The sequence below is a fragment of the Octopus sinensis genome, linkage group LG3, assembly GCF_006345805.1.
Source record: "Octopus sinensis linkage group LG3, ASM634580v1, whole genome shotgun sequence".
Lineage (NCBI taxonomy): Eukaryota > Metazoa > Mollusca > Cephalopoda > Octopoda > Octopodidae > Octopus > Octopus sinensis.
This window is the reverse complement of record NC_042999.1, coordinates 144,900,214-144,925,623: the sequence shown is the minus strand read 5'-3', so window position 1 is coordinate 144,925,623 and position 25,410 is coordinate 144,900,214. Positions and strand designations below refer to the sequence as shown.

Here is a 25,410-nt window from a genome sequence, read left to right as displayed (position 1 = left end):
TATTTGGATTTAAATCGTAAGCAACATTCCATCTCAGATCAGTTGCCAGACATGGATTTAATCAGAAACTATAATTAAGAACAGTGCCATTTGTCTCATGTTGAAAATAACTAAATCTCGTTTATTCTGCCAATAATCTGTTCACATCATACCACTTTCTTTACCAGTTATTTATCTGTATTCACCCTGCAGCTAGTTTAATAGGTCCAATAGTGTGTTGTAGACAACTATCCCCATTCACCCCAATTGACAGGGTGAATAGGGTCAGTGGTTTTTTATAAAAACGGTGCACCGACGAATTTTGATAAAATTTCAATGAACTAAATCAGTAAATGCTATTTGCAGTTGCTTAATGACATGCATTTGAACCTCAAAATTGTCCCCATTCACCCCAGATTACAGTATGTGAAGTTTAAATTGCAGAATGTTTATGGAATCCTATGAAAAATCCCAAACAGCACTTCCATAACATAAAAAGCAGTGTGTATAGTCATGAATGTGCAGTTCAGAGAGGGTGCATGGCTCAGTGTAAGAGCCTGTCTCACGACCAGGTGGGTATTCAATTTCCAGACCATGCTGCATCATGTTCTTGCAATATCAATATGTATCAGCCTTTGCCTTGCATGGCATCAATGGCACAACTAGTATGCATGAGCAACTGCTAGACTTCCATAAACCTTGCCTTGACTTGTACTTCTGCCCATCACCTAAGAAGGCATTTCAATATTTGTGTGCAGTTTAGAAGCTAGTTTTTCCAACAGTAGTTCCACTCATTCCTACTCCAAAGCAGTATTAGCAAAGAACTGTCTTGTGAAACCCATAGACTAATACAGGTCATCAAGTCACCAATTAAATAAATGATTTTCCACTGCCCAGTTGCATCTCAGTCACTAAGAAAACTAGAAGAAAAAATAGTCTATCAACCATGTGAAAAACAAAAACCCAATTCCAAGATGAAAGTGATGTTTATTATCTTTAATCAAACAAGCCAAGACCCATGTCCTCGTCAGACTCTTCTTCAGACTCCACTTTTTCTTCCTTCTTTTCCTCTGCTGCAGAGGCAGCTGCAGGAGCTGCAGCAGCAGTACTAACAGCACTTGCTGCCAGAGCAGCTGCCATCTTTTCAGGATCTGATAACAACTCTTTGATCTGAAAATACAAATCATTTTCATAGTTTCATCCAATAAAAACACAGATGTAATTATTGACAGATTTAACAAGTGAAAAAAAAAAAAAAAAAAATTCAAAACTAATATACCTCTCTTGCTTCTTCAAACTCAATATCTGTTTCCAAAGATATAGCAACCAGATTTTTGAAGCCATTGACAAGAAGATGTGGTATAGAAGCTAATGTTGGATATCCAATAGCCAGAGACAAGCTGGCAACATTTGTCACACCCTGCAAAGAAGATATATATATTACTTGAATATCATGATGAAGGCAGTTTTAAACATTCTGCAACGAGTTTATAAATGAAAAAAGTACTTACAGCCATGAACTTCTTACGGATATCATCATCAGTAATGTCCAAGACACCAGGTGCAAAAACAGTTCCAGAGTCATACACTAGTATAAGAATAAAAACACTAGTATAAGAATAAACAAAAAAATTAAATATAAATCAGACAAGACACTAATAAATAAAGCCCTTAAGTCAGAGATAAAGAATCTACATGGTTTTCAGTAGAGCGAAAGTCATTCTTTTTTTCATCATTCTTGAGGGCTGCAAAATAAATTATACGCAACCTACCTTGCTCAATAACTAAACCATATGAAAATGGTGAGATGTTTAACATGTTTAGCAATGTAGCCTCAGAAGCTCCAACTTTATCAGCTTCCTTTATCAAACAGACATCATTCAAGATTTCAATAGTATCCCTGGAGTTTATGATTCATGTGTGTTCTTGATACTAGTTTAGAACAAGTAGTTTTACACCAATTACACTATTTTTTCTTAGTTTAAAGGCTGTGGACTGAAGATGGGAAATTTCAATAGTACCCCTGGAGTTTATGATTCATGTGTGTTCTTGATACTAGTTTAGAACAAGTAGTTTTACACCAATTACACTATTTTTTCTTAGTTTAAAGGCTGTGGACTGAAGATGGGAAATTTCCGAAGCCTCTCCCACACCCCCCTTTCGCGAGCGCGCATTTTTTTAATCATATTCGTTTAGAGCAAGTTGATTTACACCTATTACGCTGTTTTTGTTTTTGTGTCCGGTTCAGACGCTTTCGGAAATTCCCGATATAAATTTTCCGAGGCCTCTCCCCACCCCTCTTTCGCGAGTGCGCATTTTTATTCGTTTAGAGCAAGTTGTTTTACACATATTACACTATTTTTTTTTTGGTGCCCGGGGAGGCCCCTCAGACGCTTTCGGAACTTCCCGATGTGAATTTTCCGTGGCCTCTCCCCCACCCCTTTCGCGTGCGGGCATTTTTTTTTTTTCATATTCGTTCATAGGAAGTTGTTTTACACCTACTACACACATTTTTTTTTGATTTTCTGAAAGGCGTAACGCTTTATATTAACCGTATAAGAATGAACAAAAAAATTAAATATAAATCGGACAAGACACTAAATAAATAAAGCCCTTAAGTCAGTGATAAAGAATCTACATGGTTTTCAGTAGAGCGAAAGTCATTCTTTTTTTCATCATTCTTGAGGGCTGCAAAATAAATTATACACAACCTACCTTGCTCAATAACTAAACCATATGAAAATGGTGAGATGTTTAACATGTTTAGCAATGTAGCCTCAGAAGCTCCAACTTTATCAGCTTCCTTTATCAAACGGACATCATTCAAGATTTCAATAGTACCCCTGGAGATTTTTGTTGGGATAGACAAAGCTTGGAAGAAAGAAGTCTTTTCAGGACCAAGAGCTGTATTTTGAGCAGGTATCAACACATCACAGGGAGCAACAGCACCAGCACGAGCTGGAGCTTTTACCTATAAATAAATATGAATTTATCAGTAGGGGAATGAGAATCAATCAAAATAAAGTTTCACTGTTTAGATGGAATGAAAATCAACTTACTTTGTTATTCAGCAATCTATCCCTGATATCAGCCAAGTCATTCTTGGTGAACACAAAACCAACATTGTTCTTAATGTGTGGTAGCAACCTACAACAGACAAGTATTTGTTTAATAACCTAAATTTTAACACATTACAACCAACACTGTATAATCAAGCAAATCTTTTACTCATTTCATATTCCAGCCATGCTAGGGCAACACAGGAGTTATCATCGTTTAACATCCGCTTTCCATGCTGGCGTGGGTTGGACGGTTCAACTGGGGTCTGGGAAGCCAGAAGGCTGCACAAGACCCAGTCTGATCTGGCAATGTTTCTACAGCTGGATGCCCTTCCTAACGCCAACCACTCCGTGAGTGTAGTGGGTGCTTTTTACGTGCCACCGGCACAGGTGGTGCCAGACGAGGCTGGCTACAGCCACGTTCGGATGGTCCTCTTACATGCCACCGGCACTGGTATCAGAGCTACAAATTCTATTGATGTTTATAGATTACGATTTTGATTTTAACAAAATTGACTTCAGTACTTATATCCAGCTTTTTATTGGTTGTTAGGTGGGGGATGAGCAAGACCACCTTCCCATTGAGGAATGGGTAGAACAGAATTACAGATGGATCTTCTACAGCCATCCTGCCATTCACCAGCCTTCACTTATTTCCCCATAGCTAAGATGAATTTTCACAAGAGATTGGAAATGGTCACTGCTAGCATAAGTGACATTTACAGGCATGAAACACCATGACTAGTCTTTCCAGTCTCAAGGCTTTGAGTGGTCCAAGGCTATAATAGAAAAAAAATGACGGTCTGAACCCACACTGGTTGCAAATTTAGCAGCATCTGCATTTAAAACTTCATGCAATAGTTGCAAGTAAATCTTTATTTTCTGCATGATCAAAGATACCATTATTTAATTGACACGTCCTTATAGAACACAAGGTGAAAATTTTAGAATTAAAAATTGTATCACTTAAGGGGAAGTTGTAGTGTCCAGTATCAAAGAACTACAAGGCAAAAAAGTGACCGGATTATTATACCAGTTCAAGATTGCTTCTGATCAAGAATAACCCAAGCAACATCGAAATCGAAACTGGCAATATGCATTTTAGTGGAAAAAATCTCGAACTTACCTTTCAAGGGCTGCATTGTGCTCCAAATGACCTCTTATGGCCTTCCTCATCATTGTGTTTTTACCCATGAGGACAACTGAATGTGATGAAAAGAAAATTAGTATAGTAATTTTCTTCAAATTAGTATAGTAATATCAAAAGCATGCTGAAGTTCTTAGTATTAAGAATAGGGTGTTCAGACAGCCATTCTTGGCTACATTTTGTCATAGCGCCCAGCAAACACTAGTGGGTTCAACCTTTCGGTTACTAGTGCCAAAAGCTGAACACTTAATAGCAGTTACTTCATCATCACACCTGAAAATTTATATCCAATTTAACGTTCATTTTTCCTTCTAGATTGAATAAAATTCTCTGACAATTAACATTCTTCTAGTCACCAAACCACACGCGTTTCCAAACAAGATATTTGTCCCTGACCAAGAAGATGAGTTTCGATGAAAGATTGGAAACGAATGACAATTATTTGTGACACCGACTATCACGCGAAGTCATAGTACACAACACACGCACACAACTTTCAACTTTACCCATGTTGCAACCCATGAAATTGAACCCAAAGCATGTGGTTGAGACGCGAACGAAAAAACAAATTAAACTATTTAAAATTTTCTCACCTGCATAGCCCCTGAGTGACATACGGATGGTCTGCATCTGCCTGGAGCCAACATTGTCTGCATTGACGATGAAGCATTTGGGATATTCATTAAGCAATTGCTGAAAGAAAATGAAGACACTTTAAAATACTGATCTCTATACAGTCTTAAACCGACAACACTTGATAAGACTGTACCGAGTATGGTCTAACTCCCCAGTAATAGTCAAAGAGACTATGAGAAGTTATGGAATATACTTTGTTCAAGTCCTCACCCGACTTTATCAGTCAGGGGACAAGATTTATTTCCGACATGGTGGAATGGGATTTCACTGCACGAAACAACTGTACTCAAAGAGTACAGTAAAGTCAGCTCCCGTTTGCCACTTACAAGATATTTTAGCAATGATCTCATAAATCACGTCGGTTAAGTTAAACGCTTACATTAAACAATTGTACTTACAATGATCTTGATGAAATAGTTGGCTTTCCAGGTTGATTTATCTTCCTTGACCATCTCGGTGGATCAGGGACTGCACCACAGCAATTTAAAGATAAATCTGAAAAAATTTTTTAAACCATTGTTGTAATAAAAAAAAAGAAGCCTTAAACGGAAAAAGAATTTAAGTTGTGCTTAATATACTTTGGGGCTAATGTAGCCCCAGAACTATACTAAAACCTTAACTTCTTACAATGCTGTTCCTTTTCTTCGGCAAATGATCAGATATATACACCTTCCGAAGGCATGAAAAACACTATACTTAGCGCAAACTGTTTTCCGGAAATAAAAAAATTTAAACTATTGAGATAGCTGTTCCACTTCAGATTGAATTTTTTTCAAGAATTTGCATCCCGAAAAATTTCAACTTATGTGAAGGGATATTCTGAAAACCCGCCAAAAAATTGAGGCCATTTAAATGAACTCTCGAACAGTACAATGCAGTTGTTCGAATAGCAGCTATTTGCATCCTAAACGACTCATTTTTCTCCCACTCCATCACTAGAAATTCCTTCGTTATGTACAACTTCAAGATTAAAAGAAGCGTAGAAAATCGTTGACGAAGTATGATCTCTTGTGAAAGAACGTGGTACAGTATTCGAATTCAAATTACTCGCTATACAGTCTTAAACCGACAACACTTGATAAGACTGTACCGAGTATGGTCTAACTCCCCAGTAATAGTCAAAGAGACTATGAGAAGTTATGGAATATACTTTGTTCAAGTCCTCACCTGACTTTATCAGCCAGGGGACAAGATTTATTTCCGACATGGTGGAATGGGATTTCACTGCACGAAACAACTGTACTCAAAGAGTACAGTAAAGTCAGCTCCCGTTTGCCACTTACAAGATATTTTAGCAATGATCTCATAAATCACGTCGGTTAAGTTAAACGCATACATTAAACTATTATACTAAATTTAACCCGCACCTTTGCAACTTTAATGATATCGAAGCGTAAATAGATAACGGCAATCATGAACAGATACATATACTACATGCGTTTTATTCTCCGTACTTAATACAAGGGAATGGTTGACTGGGAGAAGAGTATATTTTACTCTTAGGAGTTCATTCACATGGCATAAAGCAAAATTAATCTTATGTGTACAGAAACTTTTTCTACATATCTAGTGTATACGCTGAAAGATAATTAGCCTTCAAAGAAATAGCATACGGTTCGAAGAAAATTTCCGACGAAATGACACACGTAAGCAGGCACCCGCCATAACGCACATGGCCTGAAATCCATCACACTTTCACCTAGTCATTGCATTGTTTAATTTTAATCTACTTTTAAGAGAATATACTAGTAATCTTTATACTCGATTTTTTAAATATCTTTTTGGTTCTTAGAACGATCCAATTTATCAAATTACAATAACAGCAGATGAAATGGACTATTAACAAGTATTGATGAAAAAAATATATCCCAGAGAATCCTGTAGGCTTTCTACCAAAGAAAGTATTATTATAATGGAACTGTACCGAGTATGGTCTCACTCCCCGGTAATAGTCACAGAGACTACGAGAAGTTTTGGAATATACCCTGTTCAAGTCCTCAGCTGGCAACCAGGGGACAAGTATTTATGTTCGACATGGTGGAATGGGATTTCACTGCACAAAACAACTATACTCCGAAGAGTACAGTAAAGTCAGCTCCCGTTTGCCACTTTACAAGACTATATCAGCAATGATCTTGTAAATCACGTCGTAGCCATTTTAGCCAACGAAGCTAATTCTAAAAACTTTAATTTATTTTTTTATATATATATAGATAGATAGAGATAGATGAAAGATAGATAGATAGGAGAGAATTTGGAAAGACTGATAAAGTATTAAAAATTTGGAGAACTTTCGCTAAGTATAAGCATCCCATGCTTAGGCTGACCTCGTGTAATCATAATCTAATATCATCCGCTAAACAATGATTAAATCATCGACTATTTTTCAATTAAAACCTAATGATGAAACAAATTGCACTTCTTTGACAGAAATTTTAGATGGAATGACTTAAAAAATAAAAAATACTCTCACCTGAGAATGTATAATATGCCGCCTGTTAAAACAGTATGGCAACTAAGAGGCGGATGACGGGTGGAGTACGTTTTATATAGTCTTGCGCTATACTGCCATCTACCGACAAAATATTGAAAATAAGAGGAGCTAACTCCCATCTTGGGAAGTAGGTAATATATTAATTAAATCGTTTGAAAATACTAATTCAAGATAATAAAGTCATTTTATTTGAGACGTTAAAGTCTTGTTAAAGTTAATTTCTAAGGAGTCGGAAATTATTCAATGTGCCCATAACCCTTCAACTTTTTTGTTATTTGGAATTTTCATAAAATTTTTGCGAATTCTCTACACGAGAATTCACAAAACTATGGAAAAAAAATTTATCTTACAAAATTTTTCTTTTTTAAATTATAGTTAAAAATACGACTTTAGAGCTTAAATCCAAGAAACAGACCATTAAATGTGTTTAAGGGAAGAAAGATATCGAAAAACATGAATACGTCAGACTGACAAACAGACGAGGAGAGAATGGGTCATGAGATTTGCTAAAAATAACAGCTAAATAGCTCTTAAATGATGCAGCATTTTTTTTTTTTTTTTTTTTTTTTTTTGCATTTTGCATAATCTATTGAATTTCTGTGTGTGAAATACAAATTCGCAAAAATTTCCTGAAAATTCCAAAAAATGAAAAAAATTATGAGGGGTTTATATCCCATGCCTTAAGCAGAAATCCATCTAATTCTCTTTTCTCTTTTACTTGTTTCAGTCTTTTAATTGCGATCATGCTGGGGCACCACCTTGAAGGGTTCTAGTCGAACAAATGGCCCCCCAGAACTTATTTTAAGCCTAGTACTTATTCTATCGTTCTGTTTTGCTGAACCGCTAAGTTATGGGACTTAAACATACCAACACCGATTGTCAAGCGTTGGTGACGGACAAACAGACACACACATATCTGTAAATATATAATAGCACCACCAGGTGGTCTTATTAAGTTGGCTATGGCCTGGGCCCTATATTGGCTGGAACCTATGTAAGTTATCTGAGTTACATTAATGAATATATATATATATATTTGTTTATTAAACAGCAGCAAAAATATCACAAAAAATGTTTGGTTTACCCTACAATTTGACTTCACTTCAATACTTTTACATTTGTACATCAACAACATGTTTCCCCATCATCACCAACAAATACCACTCCAGTGTAAATTATACCATTTTCCATTCCTCTATAATTACTTGAGCTTTTATATGCAACTTTGACAGCTCATACTCCATTTTGCAATATTGTATCAATCTCTCCTAAACATGAACAGCGCACAACTAGGACCCTCAAGGTCATTACAAATTAATGAGTCTCATAATCACTGAGGATCTCTCCTGGTAAATGCACATCTTCAGCATAACAAAAACTGTTTTAACAACTAGAATTCCACCTCAGAACCAGTAACAATTACAAATCCATTACAAAGCTTGGGTGAATCCCCAATGCAGTACATCCCACCACTCTACAAAAAAACATACCTGATTGATTGGTATTGAAATCACTCACCAACACATTTCAGCTTATAGTCCACAGACGTGTTGTCCACTATGTTTCAACAACCCCCCTCCCGTTGGCATCCCCTAACTTGCAGTCTCTAGCCCCAGCACTTCTTATACATACCTACACTTCATTCTTACCATCAGTTCCCCGACTCGTTAGTATTCATCTCATATTCTTACTATTTTGCAACATTTAATCCCATCCTCATCATCTTATTATCCATCCCTCCATCACTCTCCTCTCTACTATGTTATTCTGCTACTGTAAGAAATGAAAGCAGAACCTGTTACTATGTACCATCTCATATCTCAATTTCTGTATTGCTAGGCTCCCTCTTCTCTGCCAGCTACTATTCATTCTTTGTCTTTATGTACCCACCTTTGTTCAATAGTCATTACATTCATCTTTTATATATATCTGACCTACTTTTTCCCATGTTTATGTTAGCTTAAACTCCTCCCACACTCTTACAACCTTACTCACCACCCAACTTGATTTTTCTGCCTTCAACTGTCTTCTATACTACATCTCTTGGACTTGTCTGAGTAACACTTAAGCCTCTCTCATCCGCCTATGTAAAATACAAGGTAGCCATGAATCTTCTCCACAGACATTAAACCTGTTCTTGCTTCTCCATCATACTTTATCTTTTTCCCTTCATCTCCGTCATTAGAGCACTTCAGCCTTGAGTTACAAGGTAACCTCATTAACTGCTGGCACCACAAAAAAAAAAGTCAAGTAAACTCTGTAAAGTGATTGGTGTTAAGAAGAAGGTAAAGCCATACAAATGATGCCAAAACTGGAACATTAGGGCAAGACATAGTCCTCTAATCCATTGAATCCTGTCAAACCAACCAACACATACTGGCATGGAAAGCAGATATAAAATGATGATGACGACAGTGAGCTTTATTCTTTTGTGCTTGGCATCTTGTACCACATTCATTTCAGCACTATTAACTTGTCTTTCCTCCTTTCATCTCCACCCCAGCCTTTACATTAAGCACTACACCCAGTCCTTTCTTCTCAGCTTGTCTTTTCTCTGCAGCCATTAACTCTCAGAGAAATATTAACCTTACCAGTTTCTAAGATGCTGTTGATAATCATGGGCACAGTCTTATCAATCAGAGCAAACCATAAATTAAAATAAATCAATAAATAAATGAAGAGCTGTGCTTCTTTCTGACATTACACATCCAGCAGATCATGCTAGCTTCATTTCTTACGAGCCTACGCTTGTCCTCCACAGTCATGGCCCATGTTTCACTGCCGTGAAGCATGGCGGTTTGCACACATGCATCGTACAATCTACCTTCCACTCTGAGCGAGAGACCCTTTGTCACCAGTAGGGGAAGAAGCTTTCTAAACTTTGCCCAGGCTATTCTTATTCTAGTGGTAACACTCTCTCAGCATCCACCCCCACTACTAACTTGGTCACCTAGGTAGTGGAAGCTATCAACTACTTCTTGTTTCTCCCCCCTGGAGTGTGATGGAATCTGTTTTCTGAGTATCTATGGTGTTTATTGCCCCTGTGCATCTACTGCACATGAAAGCTATCTTCTTGGTTAATTTTCCTTTGATGTTGCTGCACCTCTTATGTGTCCATAGCTTACACTGGGTACATCTTATAGAGTTTCTACAGATCGAGCATGGCCACCTACCTAAGGGTGTGTGTGATGAGTTTGCCTTCCTACTTACTAGAACTTTAAAAAAAGGAAACATGAGATTTCATCAATATTTTTTTTATTTGCATATGAAATTTATTGTGTAGAAATTTGTCTTGTCAAAACTTGACCTGATCTTCTGATCCTGCAAATTTTTCATGTCTCGTCTAAAACTTCACCCAATCATGTCAAAACTTTACTGGATCTTTTCTCACTGTTTCACAGGGATCCACAAATTTTTGCTATTCCGGCTTTTGACTTTTTTCAAGATATCACTTCTCCTCACTTCCAATCTTGTCTTGCCAGCTTTCTATCTTGATATTGATAAGCACAATTTTTATAACTCATTTCACAAATTCTAATTTGACTTTTAAACACCATTTGAAAACAAAATTATGTTGGCTCATCATATAAAAGTTTTTCTTCTTGGAGAATGGATTCAATATGAAAAAACTGACTATTACTTCAAGTTCTATGTGTTTCCCTCTCTCTCTTTCGGAGAGGCACTGAGCAGCTATACGCACACATACACACACGGCAGTAACTTCCACCTACCGAATTCAATCACAAAGCTCCGGTCGGCTCGGGGCTATAGTGGAAGACACCTACCCAAAGTACCACGCAGTGGGACTGAACCCGAAACCATGTAGCTAGGAAGCAAGCTCCCTAACCACACAGCCATGCCCGCGATCAATAACATTATTACTCAAAGGCATTTCATCTTAAATCAACATGAAGAGTACTTTACTGCATAAGCATTTATAAAAGTTAAAGGAGTTCCAAAGATGTTGGTTGCTCTCACTGCTTGTCATCAATTTTCTTGATAGGTTAAACATTTCTCCAAAGAATATTCAGCTTTTTCGTTCTCTATACTTCTACTTCCATTGTTACTCTACATAATTCACATTTTGGTGGTTGTAAGAACTAAAGGTGTTGTAAGGTGGTACTAATTTGTATGACAGGTGGATGCACCAAAGTAAAATAGGTAAAAATCTCCTTGAGTTACTCTGATCCCAAATATGTCCTGTTCATTGAGATACATCTCAGGGGCTAAGTGTATAAACCAGGAAACCATGTGAACACACAGAAATTCACATTTATTAGTATTGGTGGAAATAGACAACTAACACATCAAAGTATATTTAAAGATTTAAAATATTCAATAATGAAAGTAAATTGTTGGGATCCATGTTGTACAGTAATACCAACATTTGGTACATCAAGTGAAATAAAGTTATTAGTCTTACTTACATACAGTGAAATAAGTGAAGTGATGTACTAGCCTACAGTAGATAGATTAAGAAAAACTAAACTACTTGATTGATGTTATTGTAGTGTTGCTCACCACAACAAAACTAGTTTTCAAATATAAGTCAGCATTTCCATTCTTCATTTGTATATAGTTGAATCTTGTACTGAATGCTAATGCAAAATTCATTCTATTTCAATGATTGAGTTGTAGCTTGCTCTAAGACCCTATTTTTAAACATGGGGGTGAAGTAGGTCTGTTCTCTGCCCACTCTAGAACTGTGAAGGTCCATCACCTAGTGGTTAGGGTGATGGGCTCACAATCATTAGATTGCAAGTTTCTTTCATACTCCAAATGGTACATTGTACCGTTGGTTAAAGCACTTCATTTCATGTCATCTGCTGGCTTTCAGTTGAAAGTGAGTAGTAGTGGCACCTGGGATTAATACTGTGATGAACTGGCATCCCATTCAGGTATAGTCATGAACTATCAGCCTCTATGCTTTAAACATCTAGATAAGCTCTGACCTCATAAGCCTGTAGCCCCAAACAGCTGATTTTGACTCAATATACTTATTGCTAAATGTAACAATTGTAACTCTCTCTTTATGTTTTACAATTTTATTGAGTTTCTTAACCTGGGTGTTACCAACTTGAGTGATCCTACTAGAACTGAAACTCCTGTTGATATTGTTATCAGAGGCAAACTTTCCCATGTCTAAAGCAGAAGACATATAAAATTGTAGTTGCTTGTTCAGCAGTTTTATGGTCACAGATGAAATCATCATGGGTGGAACACCATTGACCATTGATCAAGAGGCTAAACAATAAAAACAATACTATTGAAACTAAAGGTAAAAGAAATTCTGTTAAAGCTGCAAGCACTATAAGATATTTAGAGTACAGAATAAAATATGGAGGGATAAGACAATTATCTCAGAGAAAATTAGATGTAAACAGAATCACTGGTTTGATACACATCTGAGTTAAAATCTTGATATTTGGTAACTGCAATTATTTTTTGAACAGTTATTTTTATAACACCAGATTTTGCTTTTCTACAATTTATGCTGCCTCACAAATTGTGGCAGAACTTTCTGATCCCTGTAAATGAAGCCAACATTTCAAAATTATCTAATTCACCATTTGAACCAAAATTGCTCCAGATTTGCTGCCCACTAGCCTTTAATTCAAGCATCAAACTCAGACAGTATTCCTGCTATCAACCTCAAAGTATGCTCAAAAAGTAGTTCCTATCTTTGCTAAACTTTCCAATCTCCACAGAAACCTGTCCCAATCTTTCAGATGTACTACAATATATCGTGTCCTCTAAATGAGTTAATGGAAAAAGATGTACTAGTCATCTCCTTAATCACTTGAATCTCTCTTCCTTCTCAGTGTCCACTAAAAATATGGCATCCGAAGTCAGATCTACTGAAAACTTGCATACATATTGGCTAACTTGACCTCAAGAACTCCAGTTAATGTTATGCTGGCTTATTTTCTTATGAATCAAGTATCTATGATTCATTCAAGTTTTCCAAGACTACACTTAACAGCAGTGAATCCTTTGGTTATGCATCTCAAGAACCTCTTAACCTTATAAGTTGTTCCCCTATGAGCTTTACTCATTTCATGGAATGGAAGCTTCCTGTCAAACCATAACAATACAGTATATGTCAACTGAGGTCTTGAAGTTTAAGCTCAACCTCCTCACTATAGAATCAAGGGATTTTTGACTGACAATCAGCATCATCTTCCTACCCCACACCAGAGAACCTTGCAATATCATTTCATTCATTCAGCAAATGTAGCAATAATGTAACATAGTGTGATTGTAAACTGTCCTTTGTCAGCTTACAGCAAGACTTTTAAATCCCAATGTTGTAACTCCCAATGGATCGTGGGCTTTCTCTGTCTTTGTATCATTTTTTACAAAGTTTTCAATTTCTTCTTTTTCATCTTACCTATTGCCTTGAATATATATTTAGCATAAGGATGTTTCAGTGTCTACATCTTTATCCAGCATGTCTTTTACCTCTTAGAGTGTCTGGATCTTACTCTGAAGTCACTAATCAATAACTTGTATTAGTAATACATTCTTCATCAAGGAAAGACTTAGTATGTATGCTTATCTCATTTCCTACTGAGAACGAAATCTATTTGTCTTCCGTGTTTATCTGATTGGAAGATGATCATGTCTTTGGTTGGCTCCTTGAAATTCATGTTGCAGATAGTTCACTTGTGCCACAAAATTTCAAAAACTTTGATCTCTCCCATATTCCTAGAAACATTCCATAAACATCATATATTCTAGAGCAAGCATCATGGTTCTATCTAACATGTTCACTGAAGTCACTAGTATAAATAACGATGTTGCTGTCATTTAATATCAAAATAGTTCACAGTAATGCCTCATTTCTTTTGCTCATTAGGTATTTGAGAGAGATAACAGTTGCCATTGCTTCACCTTACAACTAGTCTAAGCTTTGTTTTTGTTGCATTTTCTGGATACTTCAGTAACATTATTTATGCATTTCACCGTTGATATGCATACTTTCCTACACTAGCACTGTTACCAACCCAGAAGAATTTGTATTTGTGTTCCTTGTCTTTAAAAAGTTTGGTTAAGGCTCCTCTCCATTTCACCTCACATGCACAGTACACATCTAATCACTTCCACTCTAGCATCTTTTTAATCTCACAAGATTTACCTTTCATTATGTCAACAGTGTTACTAGCAATCTTGAGTTCCTGGTGTTGGATGGGTTGATCCTCAAGATTTGTTCTCTGCATCTGATAGGAAGTGTGTAATTTTTTTATGATGGTTAAAGGGTTCTCACACACATGGTCAAATGTTTCTACCTAAACTCATGCACATCACTATCATAGTAAGTGCAACCCATATGTATGTAGTTAAACTTTATTGATGTATTGGAAGTAGTGTTTCTCCTCAGCATAAAGCCAAACTGCATTTTATCTAATTTGATTCTGTTCCTAATTGATTAGGCTATAACTCTTTTTGTAACTTTCATGACCTGGTTCAGCAATTTGATGCTCCTGTAATTACTTCTATCTAAGGCATCTCATTTACTCTTGTAGTAGTTGACTATAACGGAGATTACACCTTCCTGAATAATCTGATTAACTATGCAGGTGACCAGACTATATCCTACTTTACCAGATATTTTAAGTATCTCAGTAATGGTAACTCCCAATGGACCAAGGGCTTTCCTTTCTTTCATATCATTAGTTGCCTTATCTATCATACTGATGTCAACTCAAATAGGTGGTCTTATTCATGTATGGGGTCATGTAGGGAAGACTCTCTTTCACCCATTCAATCTTCACATTTGATAGCCTTTCATAGTGTCACTTCCACACCTCTGCAAGCTCACCATTGTCAATCTGTACATATTTCTCTCTCACAACATCTTGATTGACTCTGACACTGTCTAGCAATCTGGAATGCCTCAAGTCTCTGACCTTCATGCTCTAAGACATTGGCAAACCTTTTCCTTTCTGCTTCTGCCCTTGCTAGATAAGCCTGTCACCTAGCTTCCCTCTTAGCTACCTGATATAGCTCTTTGCTGTCTCCATTTCTCCAATCTTTCCAAACCTGTCTCTGTTTTCCTGGTCCCATCTACCTCATTGTTCTACCACTATGTCAGTCTTAGTTTGGCAGATATTTTGCCCCAACTGCAGAATTGGTCCACAGCCTTCAGAAGATTGTACTGTAAGAAGTTCCAGTTGTCTTCTATGTTATATGTCACTACTTCCTCCTCTTTCCCACTAAATGCTTTCATTAGAATGTTTTTAAATCTCTGACTGTCTGGTGGATCTTTGAGGTTCCATAATTTTCTTTTCAAAACTAGTTTGCATCTCTGTGTCCATCTAGCTCTAAGTCTAAAGTCACTAACTCCTAACTTATATTGAGTCATACATTCCTCAATGAGAAAGGACATTGCATTTACAAATATCTGTCTATCCCTGTTTCTGGTGAGGATGTAGTCAATTTGGCTTGAATAGCCACCAGATTGATAAGTGATTAGGTGGTTAGCTGATTTCCTGAAGTTAGTATTGCAGACCAGTAAGTCATATGCAGAACAGAACTCTAGGTGCCTTACTCCCTCCTCATTTCTAGTGTCAAAGCAGAAACCTTCATGCACCCCATAAAACCCATGCACACACAGTGTATTTGCACATGTGTATGCACATACATACATACATGCATGCATACATATGCATATGCTCCAGTCCATTCAGCTGTAAATGGATAACCCTGATATGGATTAACTTTCTGATCAGAGGGGATGTTGATCTGCTAACCTAGTGAGCAGGGTGGAATCATTTGAAAGCAAAAACATTATGACCAGCAATGTATAATGACATCCAATAGCCTGGTTGATCCCATGATGTATAGGCCACATTTCCTCCATGAGGTCCAACACTCGAAAGGTGCTTATTACATGCCACTGGCTTAGGTACCAGTTATGTGACACTGACAACAGCCAAAACTATGATTTCACTTGGCTTGATGGGTTTTCTCAAGCATGGCATATTGCCAAAGTTTTCGGTCACTAGTCATTGTTTCGGTGAGATCCAACATTCCCATGTCTTCCTGGGTTTTGTCCTCTTCTTCAGCTTCCTTCCACTGGTAGAGATCAGCACTTTTTCACACAGTTGTCCATATCCACATGCATATAACCGTACTAACACAGTCATCTCTGTTGCACACATCTGATGCCTCTTATGTCCAACTTTTCCCTGAAGACATTTACACTTTGTCATACATGCACACTGACATTGCACATCTAGCAAAGCATACCAGCTTCATTTCTTTCAAGCCTACACATGTCCTCAGCAGTCACAGCCCATGTTTCACTGTTGTGTAGCATGGTTGTTTGCACACAGGCTTCAAACAATCTGCTTTCACCCTGAGGGAGAGGTCTTTTGTTACCAACAGAGGTAGGAGCTCTCTAAACTTTGCCTAACCTATTCTTATTCTAGCAGCTATGCTTTGCGATCATCCACTTCCACAACTGAATTGGTCACCTAGGTAATGGAAGCTATCAACTACTTCTAGTTTTCCTTCCTGGCATTTGGTGTAGTCTATTTTCTGTACATCTTTAGTGTTAATTGTACCTGTGCACCCTCCACACACAAAAACTAGTTTCCCAGTTAAGTTTCCTATGATATTGCTGCACCTTTTATGTATCCATAACTTACAGGTACATCTTGCAGAATTTCTACCTACACCTTTCCTACAGATCAAGTAGGGCCATCTACCTGTGGGGATTTGTGATTTGTCTGGACCATTTACCTCAGGGGATACATACATGCATACATACATGCATGCACACACACACACACACACACACATATGAAGAAAGTTTAATTAGAGGTTGGATAAGCTTCATTAAGGGATAGTAATATCCAATGAATTACTGGTATTTGTTGTGAATATTAATTATAATACTCACGAATAATAGGTAATTAGATAAACCAAGGTTTATATTTATTGAAGAAAAATAAGAAAATGGAGATACATCAATTAATAAGTATATTTATATACTTAGATTCTGCTTTATATAATGATTTAATTATTACAATTATAATCTTTAAAGTATGAATCAAAACAGCTGTTAGAGATCATGTTTATTTTTGCAGCTAATTCCCAATACTGGAGGTTGAAGAACCAAATGAAGGACAGATTTTTCAGCCTCAGGATCATCCTGATTCCAAAGCACCTACTCACCTTAAATTAAAATAAACTTTTTAATTTCAAAATAAAAGTATACTTTTCTTAGGCTTAAATGATAGAAAAATGTATGGAGAATTCAGAGTTGTCAGTCATATTGAACAAAAATTAGTAGAAGAAAAGTTATGGGGTGAAATACCATGAAATTTCGTGTAAGGAAGTAACGCTTATCAATAAGAATATTAAAGAATATATTGCTAAAATGAATATTTATGTTCTAAGGTGGTGAGCTGGCAGAAATTTTAGTATATCAGGCAAAATGCTTAATGGTATTTCACCTGTGTTTATGTTTTGAGTTCAAATTTGCTTTTAATCCATTTCGGAGCTATTCAATTTGATGTTCAGATTATTTAATTAATTTTTTTTTAACTAAACACTTTGAAACTTCCGATACTGGTACAATGTGTCACATACAACAGGATTTACTCTTAACATTTTTGACAAAATTTTGTGTTTTAGAAGTTATTTCGTCACAAGTTACAGAGTGACAATAGACAAATTTGTGTTTGATAAATGCCAATACACGAAACTCTCAAGTTTTGACTTACTCTCTAACATCTGCTGATGATATATATGTATATTATACATATATGTGTAAAAGAAATCTCATCACACAATCAAACCAATGAAAGAGCCTCTAACTGGTCACTCGACACGCTAAAAATAGCAGCCAATGTATTCTCCTACCCAGTATTTTATAAGGTAAAATCCTAAATTATTAATTGACACATTATTAATTATCTTATAACAGCAACGCCTGGAAAAATCATGGGTTACATGGAAAAATGTGAGCATGGAAAGTAATATTCTTAAGATTATAAACCTGGAAAAGTACAGGACAAGTTATTACACCTGTAAAAGTATAGGACAAACTATTACTTCAAGTAAAGAATAAGAAACTTTTACTTAAAATATTGCAGCTAAAATTAAAATTTGAATATTAAAAAATATTTTATTATAGTTTACAAATAACGCTATACTTATTTAAGTAGAATTTGGTTAATTTACTACCTTAAATACAGAAAAAAGTGATTAATTAGACAAACTTACAAATTAGCTGAACAGTTTTGTACAATAAATTTAATAGATGAGAACTGTAAAGAGTGATAAATTAGAAGAACTGGCATTCTTTGCTGCAATATTTTAAGTAAAAAGTTTCTTATTCTTTACTTTACTTGAAGTAATAGTTTGTCCTATACTTTTACAGGTGTAATAACTTGTCCTGTACTTTTCCAGGTTTATAATCTTAAGAATATTACTTTACATGTTCACATTTTTCCATGTAATATACATATATATGAGTAGAAATGGCTTTTCTGATAATTTTTCCAAAAAAGCCATGCATGTGTAAGGTCCTATGTATTTTGCGTGTGTATGTGTGTGCATTTCTCTGTATATGTGTTTAAGTATGGGTATATGTATCTGTGTGTGTCGGTGTTTCTGTCTGTATGTTTGTAATTAAACGCTCCCTATTTAAACAGTGAATAACTTACTCAAAAATATCAGTTTGAAAACCACTTTTAAGTGAGACTCCGATCAGGGTCACATTTTGTAAACCTCTAATTATTGAAGTGGAAAAATTATCAGAAAATCCATTTCTATTCATTTTTTCAAATAGAGAATACTGTACTAAGGACTTTCTATTCTTTATACTAATGTAGTGGTATACAAGGGTCCCGAAATATTGACTTCACGATACAACTGTCCGACAATATTCTATGTGAATTCTTAATTGTTTTTAATCTAGTTTTTTTTTTACAAAATTTATTATCTTTGTTCATTTTATAGTGATATATGTTAGAAATAATTATAAAGCAATAGACTAAATATGTTTATTTTATTGTATCGTTAAATCAATATTTCGGGACCCTTGTATCCCACGAGTACCCTAATATCAATTTACGTTAAAAATAAAGCATTATCTACACGGTTTCTTTCTTAAATAAAACACACGTGAAAAAAAAATTAATAAAAGATCGTCATCAATAATAACTATTACGATTAATATGCATGTCCAATGAAAGAGATTAGAAGTAAACTTTTAAGTTTATCTCGCAGTTAGTTTGCAGACTGAAAATACAATCGAATTCACCAGTTAAAATTTTGTTTTTCAAAGAACAGAGATTTTAGATGTAATTTTGGGTGTAGAATAAAAAAATACGAATTTAATTTCCTAACATTAGCAAAATAGTAATTCGGAAAAGTAATTAAAAGATTACAAAAACATTGCAAACTATGATGCACTCTAGCGACAAAACAACTTAACTAAGAGGAGGTAACTCTAGCTTTTTTTGCGTCATCTTTTTACAAATCGAAAATAATTTTGCTTATGACAAGTCCTTACCAGAAATGGATCTGAAGGTGAGAGAATGCGAAATTTAAATGTTTCTTTTGTTTTGCATATTTACATTTTTAATTAATCAAGGATATGATTATAAAAAATATGTATCAATCATCGTATCTCGGTGAATTTGTTACTCGGGAGGATAAACCACCACAGCAAAACAACACTAATGTCGAGGGCGTAGATGAATCCTTTTTAACGAAACACCCACTTCATTTGAATGTCGATAAAAAAACTGCATCATCAATTCTGTCGTTAGAAAATGATTGTGAATATTTTTTCATTGCTTTCCGACGTCCAGAAGTGCGGAAGAGCACTTTACCAGTAGGGGGCCTTTATTTCACCCTTCCTGACGATCAAGATATTGAGCCTAAAGTTGATGAAGACACTAATTTAATATGTGTCGTGTTTATTGATGAAACCCTGGTTCCCCCTCCATTCCCAACTAATCGGGAGCTGGACGAAGGTAGTGAAGTAGATGAAAAATCAAACCTAATCAACTCTAAAGTCCATCTATATTGCACTAACCAGTTTTTACAACACTATGGTTGGGAACCATCACAGAATATAGTTTTCAGAAGGATAATACCCTTTCCTCTGGAGAAAGTTATTTTGTTTGTTAAGGATTTAGATACGTATAAGGCATTAAAAAACTTGGATTTTCGTCATCTTCTTTTGCAAGTATGTAAACATGGTGTTTTGGTGCGGACCAATGATTTGTTTCTTGCATTATGGGTTCCTGGAAAGCTTAATTCTTCAGTACCGAACTACTTTCAACATATTGTGGTCACTGAATGTTGTCCTTTTAGACAAGGTCTACTAACAGCTAAAACTGAAATATTTACTATACACGAGGAAACTAGTTCTTCAAATCCTCGCAGGTCTCGCATGGATTGTTTGTCTAAAGACAGTTTATTCTTCTCAACCTTCTGTCCATGGAGCAAAAAGCCTAAAGACAACAGTTTAGATATCAATATAATGGTACCTGCAAAAATTGTTGGTGATAAGAGACTCAGAGATGTGATGATACGAACTGATTCAGATCAAGAATTTGATCCAAACTATATTATATGCATGTCTCGAAAACTGATGTTGGCCAACAAACTATTTGACAGTAGTATTGTTGAAGTGTATTGTATTGGGAACAAAGTCGAACTTTTCCGAGAAAAAGATGATATATTTGAAAATGACTTTGAATCTTCTCCAAAAAGGACCACAATTGTTCGCTCCAAGATGGCAATGGTGAAGTGTCTTGGAAGGAGGTATGATAAATCTCGCTTTGCTTTCATTTCTCCAATTCTGCTGTTCAATATACAAGTACCTCCACAACACCTCCCTACTACAAGTGTAGCAATTGTCATTAAGAAACTACAAAATGTTAATGGAAAGCAAACAAACGATTCCTTTTTAGATAATTTGAAACTCTGGAATATAGTGATTGCCAAAAAGGTCATTTTCAGCCTAATTAAAACACCTGGTAGTGAGGATTTACCTTCTAAGGAACTTGAAAAATATTTTACATATCCTCGTCTAATGGAAAAGGGTGATATTTTCTGCATAAAAATAAAAAATAGTAGCCTCTCCCAGACAGACCTTTCCTTTGAAAAGAGTTCGATTTTCTATCTTAAGGTTGAGAACATCAAACCAAACCTTGAACATGGTGATAGACATCTTGTACATCCAAAACATACAACTACAAGTCTCAAAGAAAATTATACTGCCCATAGCTTTGTACCTTATCTCCTCAATGACTCACCCCCTTACTGGTGTCAGTCTAAACCTGCTGGACTGGAATCTTATGTGGAAAACTTGTTAAGATTGATTTTACCATTTCTTAATGACACACTGGATGCAAAAGTTCAAGAAATTCTATCTCCCACTATATTAATATCTGGTCCTAGTGGTGTTGGCAAGACAACTGTAATTGATGCAGTGGCAAGAACATTATGTCTGCAGGTCATCAAAGTATGCTGTCAAGATCTCAGCAGTATGTCACCATTTACCATGATTGAGAAAATTAAAAATATTGTTCGGACAGCAAAAGAATATTCCCCATGCATTCTAGTATTGAAAAATTTGGAATTTTTGGGTCGCTCAGAAAAGCATAGCATTGATATGAAGATAGGTACGTTTTTTGTTGATATTCTGCAGCAAGCTAAGCGATATGCTTTAGATTATCCTATGTTGATTATTGGGACCACTGAAAATATACAAGAATTGCAACCTAATATTCCAGAGGGATTTCTACATCATATGAAAATGCAAGTTCCTTCTGAAGCTGAACGTGCAATTATATTCACTAATTTGACAGAAGATGTATACTTTTCTGGTGATGTATCATCAACTTACATCAGTCGGCGTACTGCAGGCTATGTGTTAGGGGATATAGTTGATCTGGTGAAAAGGGCACAAGCAGAAGCCTACAAACGGGTGACTGATTTTGTGGGAATTAAAGACAAAAAATGGCACGAGACACATAATGATCTTTGTACTTCAGGTGTAGTCATACAACATTGTGATTTTGAAAATGCACTTGATAGTTTACAGGCCTCACAAGCAGATGAACTAGGAACACCTAAAATTCCCAAAGTTAAATGGGAAGATATTGGTGGTCTAAGTGATGTAAAACAAGAGATTTTAGACACAATTCAGTTGCCTCTTCTGCGTCCTGAACTTCTAGCTGCTGGTCTGAGACGTTCTGGAATACTCTTACATGGTCCACCAGGGACAGGAAAAACATTGATTGCCAAAGCTGTTGCAACAGAATGTTCTTTGAATTTTTTCAGTGTCAGAGGACCTGAACTTATGAACAAATATGTTGGACAAAGTGAAGAAAATGTACGCAAAGTATTCCAACAAGCTCGTGATGCTGCACCATGTGTTATCTTTTTTGATGAACTTGACTCATTAGCCCCCAATAGGGGTCGCAGTGGAGATACTGGTGGTGTAATGGACCGTATTGTTTCACAGTTACTTGCTGAGCTTGATGGATTACACAAGTCAAATAATGTATTTGTTATTGGTGCAACAAATCGTGTTGATTTACTGGATCCTGCACTGCTGCGACCTGGCAGATTTGACAAAGTTCTTTATATGGGTGCTTCAAAAAACAAAGAGACACAATTAAAGATACTTCAAGCTGTTACAAGGAAATTCAAACTTGGTAATTTCTCACTGAAGTCTATTGTGGACAAATGTGATCTAGATTTGACTGGCGCTGATTTTTATGCCTTAGCATCAGATGCTTGGATGAATGCCACAAAAAAAATCATTCAAAAGTTAGAAGTTGGTCGTGATGTAGATACATCCAAAATAACTGTTGAAGAGTCTGATTTTTTGGAAGCTTTAGGAAATCTAGTTCCATCTGTATCTGAAAATCAACATGAACACTATAAAAATCTTCGGAATACATATGCTACTTAAACTCTTGACTTTTTTTTGGAATATATATGCTATTTGAGCACTGTTGTCAAGTATTGGTAATTGAAAAAAAAAAATGAGATCTTTAATCAAAAACATTTATGAAACAAAATTCTGAATATATGAAATTCATTCAATTTCACTATTTATTTTAAAAATTCATCTTTTTTTTCTTCTTTCATATTCACACATCATTGCTCGACATAGACCTGATCGCATTATTGCACTGTGTACTTGCAACAAAAGTGTCTATTTGTTCCAATAGTTGATATATAGGTTTCAACTGCTGAGAATTTAGCTTAATTGTTCAGTTCCTTTTTGTGATTTTCAACTTCTTTTATAGCTTGTGAATTTATTTCAATTATGAAATACTACGAATCATGAGTTATGATTAATATATTCTACCCTACATTGTAAACCATGAAGAAATACAAGTATCTTTTCTTTTAAACAAAATGAACAAAATTGTTTTGTGTGAGTAATGTGTGTGTGTGAGTGTATGTATTTGCATATTGCAAACAGGTGCAATCCTGAACAGGTCCATCCACAAAAACCTCCACCTTATGCACCAAGAAGAAATATTTCTGTAAAACAGTAGCAACAAGTGAGACTGATGATTAGCTTCCAGTCCAGTTGCATATGGTGAAGGGAAGTAAAATTTTTCCCTGTCTTTGGTTAAGATACAAGTTTCTCAAAGTTAACATTCCAAGATGATTTCATATAAACTTCCAAATGTGAGGCACAGAGAATTAAGGAATCTTTTCTAATTATAGATAATATAGAATCCCAGTGTCTAGCAGGATCCTATTGTTGCTGGATCACTCTGGGCAACATCTAATTATTGCAGTTATTTTTGCCAAGTTGCTCCACTTGATTAATGACAAATAGTAAGGAAAACAGAATAAATATACTGTTGTATCCAGTTTAAAATTTCTCGACACTCACAGTGAAGAATGTGTACAGAATAGATAAGTGAGAGTAATAACAGAGTATAGTTTCAGTTTTCAATTGAATATATATATATAGAGAGAGAAAGAGAGAGTAGTGGAACCATTAGTGGATCAAAGAAAATATCTTCTGGTATATAGTTAGGGTTCTTTCCTCTGAGGTCAACTTTGCTTCACATCATTGTGGGATTGATAAAATAAGTACCAGTCAGTTGTTAGGTCTGGTGTTATCAACTGTTTTAGCTCCTCTTCTTGAAAGAAATCAATGAAACTGACCACCAGTTGATAGATAACTCAGATAACTGATAGAAGAAAAACCAAGTGGTTGACTCTGTTTATCTACATTAGATCACAAATAAATTAATAGTAATATATCTATTTCTTTCTCCCTTTTTCTGTGTGTGTATACACACACACTAAAGGCTTTTTAACCCATTAATTACACATTATTATCTATAGCTTTGTCTGCTTCAAGTATCATTATTCAAAAAAAGAATTATTTAAAGGTCTCTTGAAGTTTCTAAATTCTTATGATGTAAATATGTGTGTGTGTATATATATGTATGTATGTATATGAAAGTGTGTGGCCTAGTGGTTTGGATATTGCACTCACAATCACGAGATCATGGTTTCAATTCCTTGATCAGGTGGTGCATTGTATTTTTGAGCAAAACTTTTTGACACCTGACATGTGGCACACTTGTGCACCTGTAAAGGCAAGGTCAGTTTGGAGGGAGTGAGCTAATGTACAGCACAAATATCTCGTCACTATAAACGAATCTTCTGTGCAGGCTGTTCAGCAAGAAGTCTTTTTCAGATCATGAGAGACTACCATCATACATGTGTGTGTGTATATATGTCTACACACACACACTCTCACTCACTCACTCACACACACACACCGAGTTTAGTTTTAAGCATGCTTTGCATCTGTCAATTTCAATTTGTGCTTTTGAATATTCTCAGTGATAAATAAATGAATGAATGTCTGCAAGTTGTTATTTATTCAGGTTTAATTCAAGTGCAAATGTTTGTTTGAAAATGTATGGAAGGAATGAGTGCAACAAAATAACAGGCGATATTGCACCTCTTGCCAGAGGGTGTGTTTCTGTGATAAATATTTTCTCCCCCTTAAAAATCACTTACAGTACTTTGCAACAGCAACATACTAAACTATATTTTCTCTCTCTCTTTTGTCA

The 25,410-nt window shown here is 35.7% G+C and overlaps 2 protein-coding genes and 2 non-coding genes across 4 annotated transcripts; 1 reads left to right on the top strand and 3 right to left on the bottom strand.

The window, feature by feature from the left end:
• Positions 1-946: 946 nt before the first annotated feature.
• On the bottom strand, positions 947-7,430 carry LOC115209601 (60S acidic ribosomal protein P0). Its single transcript, XM_029778041.2, has 9 exons — positions 7,295-7,430; positions 5,220-5,316; positions 4,779-4,878; positions 4,165-4,240; positions 3,039-3,126; positions 2,695-2,950; positions 1,491-1,567; positions 1,259-1,399; positions 947-1,149 (listed from the first exon to the last, which is right to left on the bottom strand). The coding sequence occupies exons 2-9, from the start codon at positions 5,271-5,273 to the stop codon at positions 976-978; spliced, it is 966 nt and encodes a 321-aa protein (XP_029633901.1). The 5' UTR covers positions 5,274-5,316; positions 7,295-7,430; the 3' UTR covers positions 947-975.
• On the bottom strand, positions 4,947-5,183 carry LOC115210062. The gene has a single exon (XR_003881408.1). It is a non-coding gene; the product is annotated as a small nucleolar RNA SNORA73 family (small nucleolar RNA).
• LOC115210064 lies at positions 5,904-6,140 on the bottom strand. Its single transcript, XR_003881410.1, has one exon. It is a non-coding gene; the product is annotated as a small nucleolar RNA SNORA73 family (small nucleolar RNA).
• Positions 7,431-19,740: 12,310 nt separating the features above from the next.
• LOC115209085 (peroxisome assembly factor 2-like) lies at positions 19,741-24,189 on the top strand. Its single transcript, XM_029777195.2, has one exon. The coding sequence runs from the start codon at positions 19,929-19,931 to the stop codon at positions 23,265-23,267; it is 3,339 nt and encodes a 1,112-aa protein (XP_029633055.1). The 5' UTR covers positions 19,741-19,928; the 3' UTR covers positions 23,268-24,189.
• Positions 24,190-25,410: the final 1,221 nt, after the last annotated feature.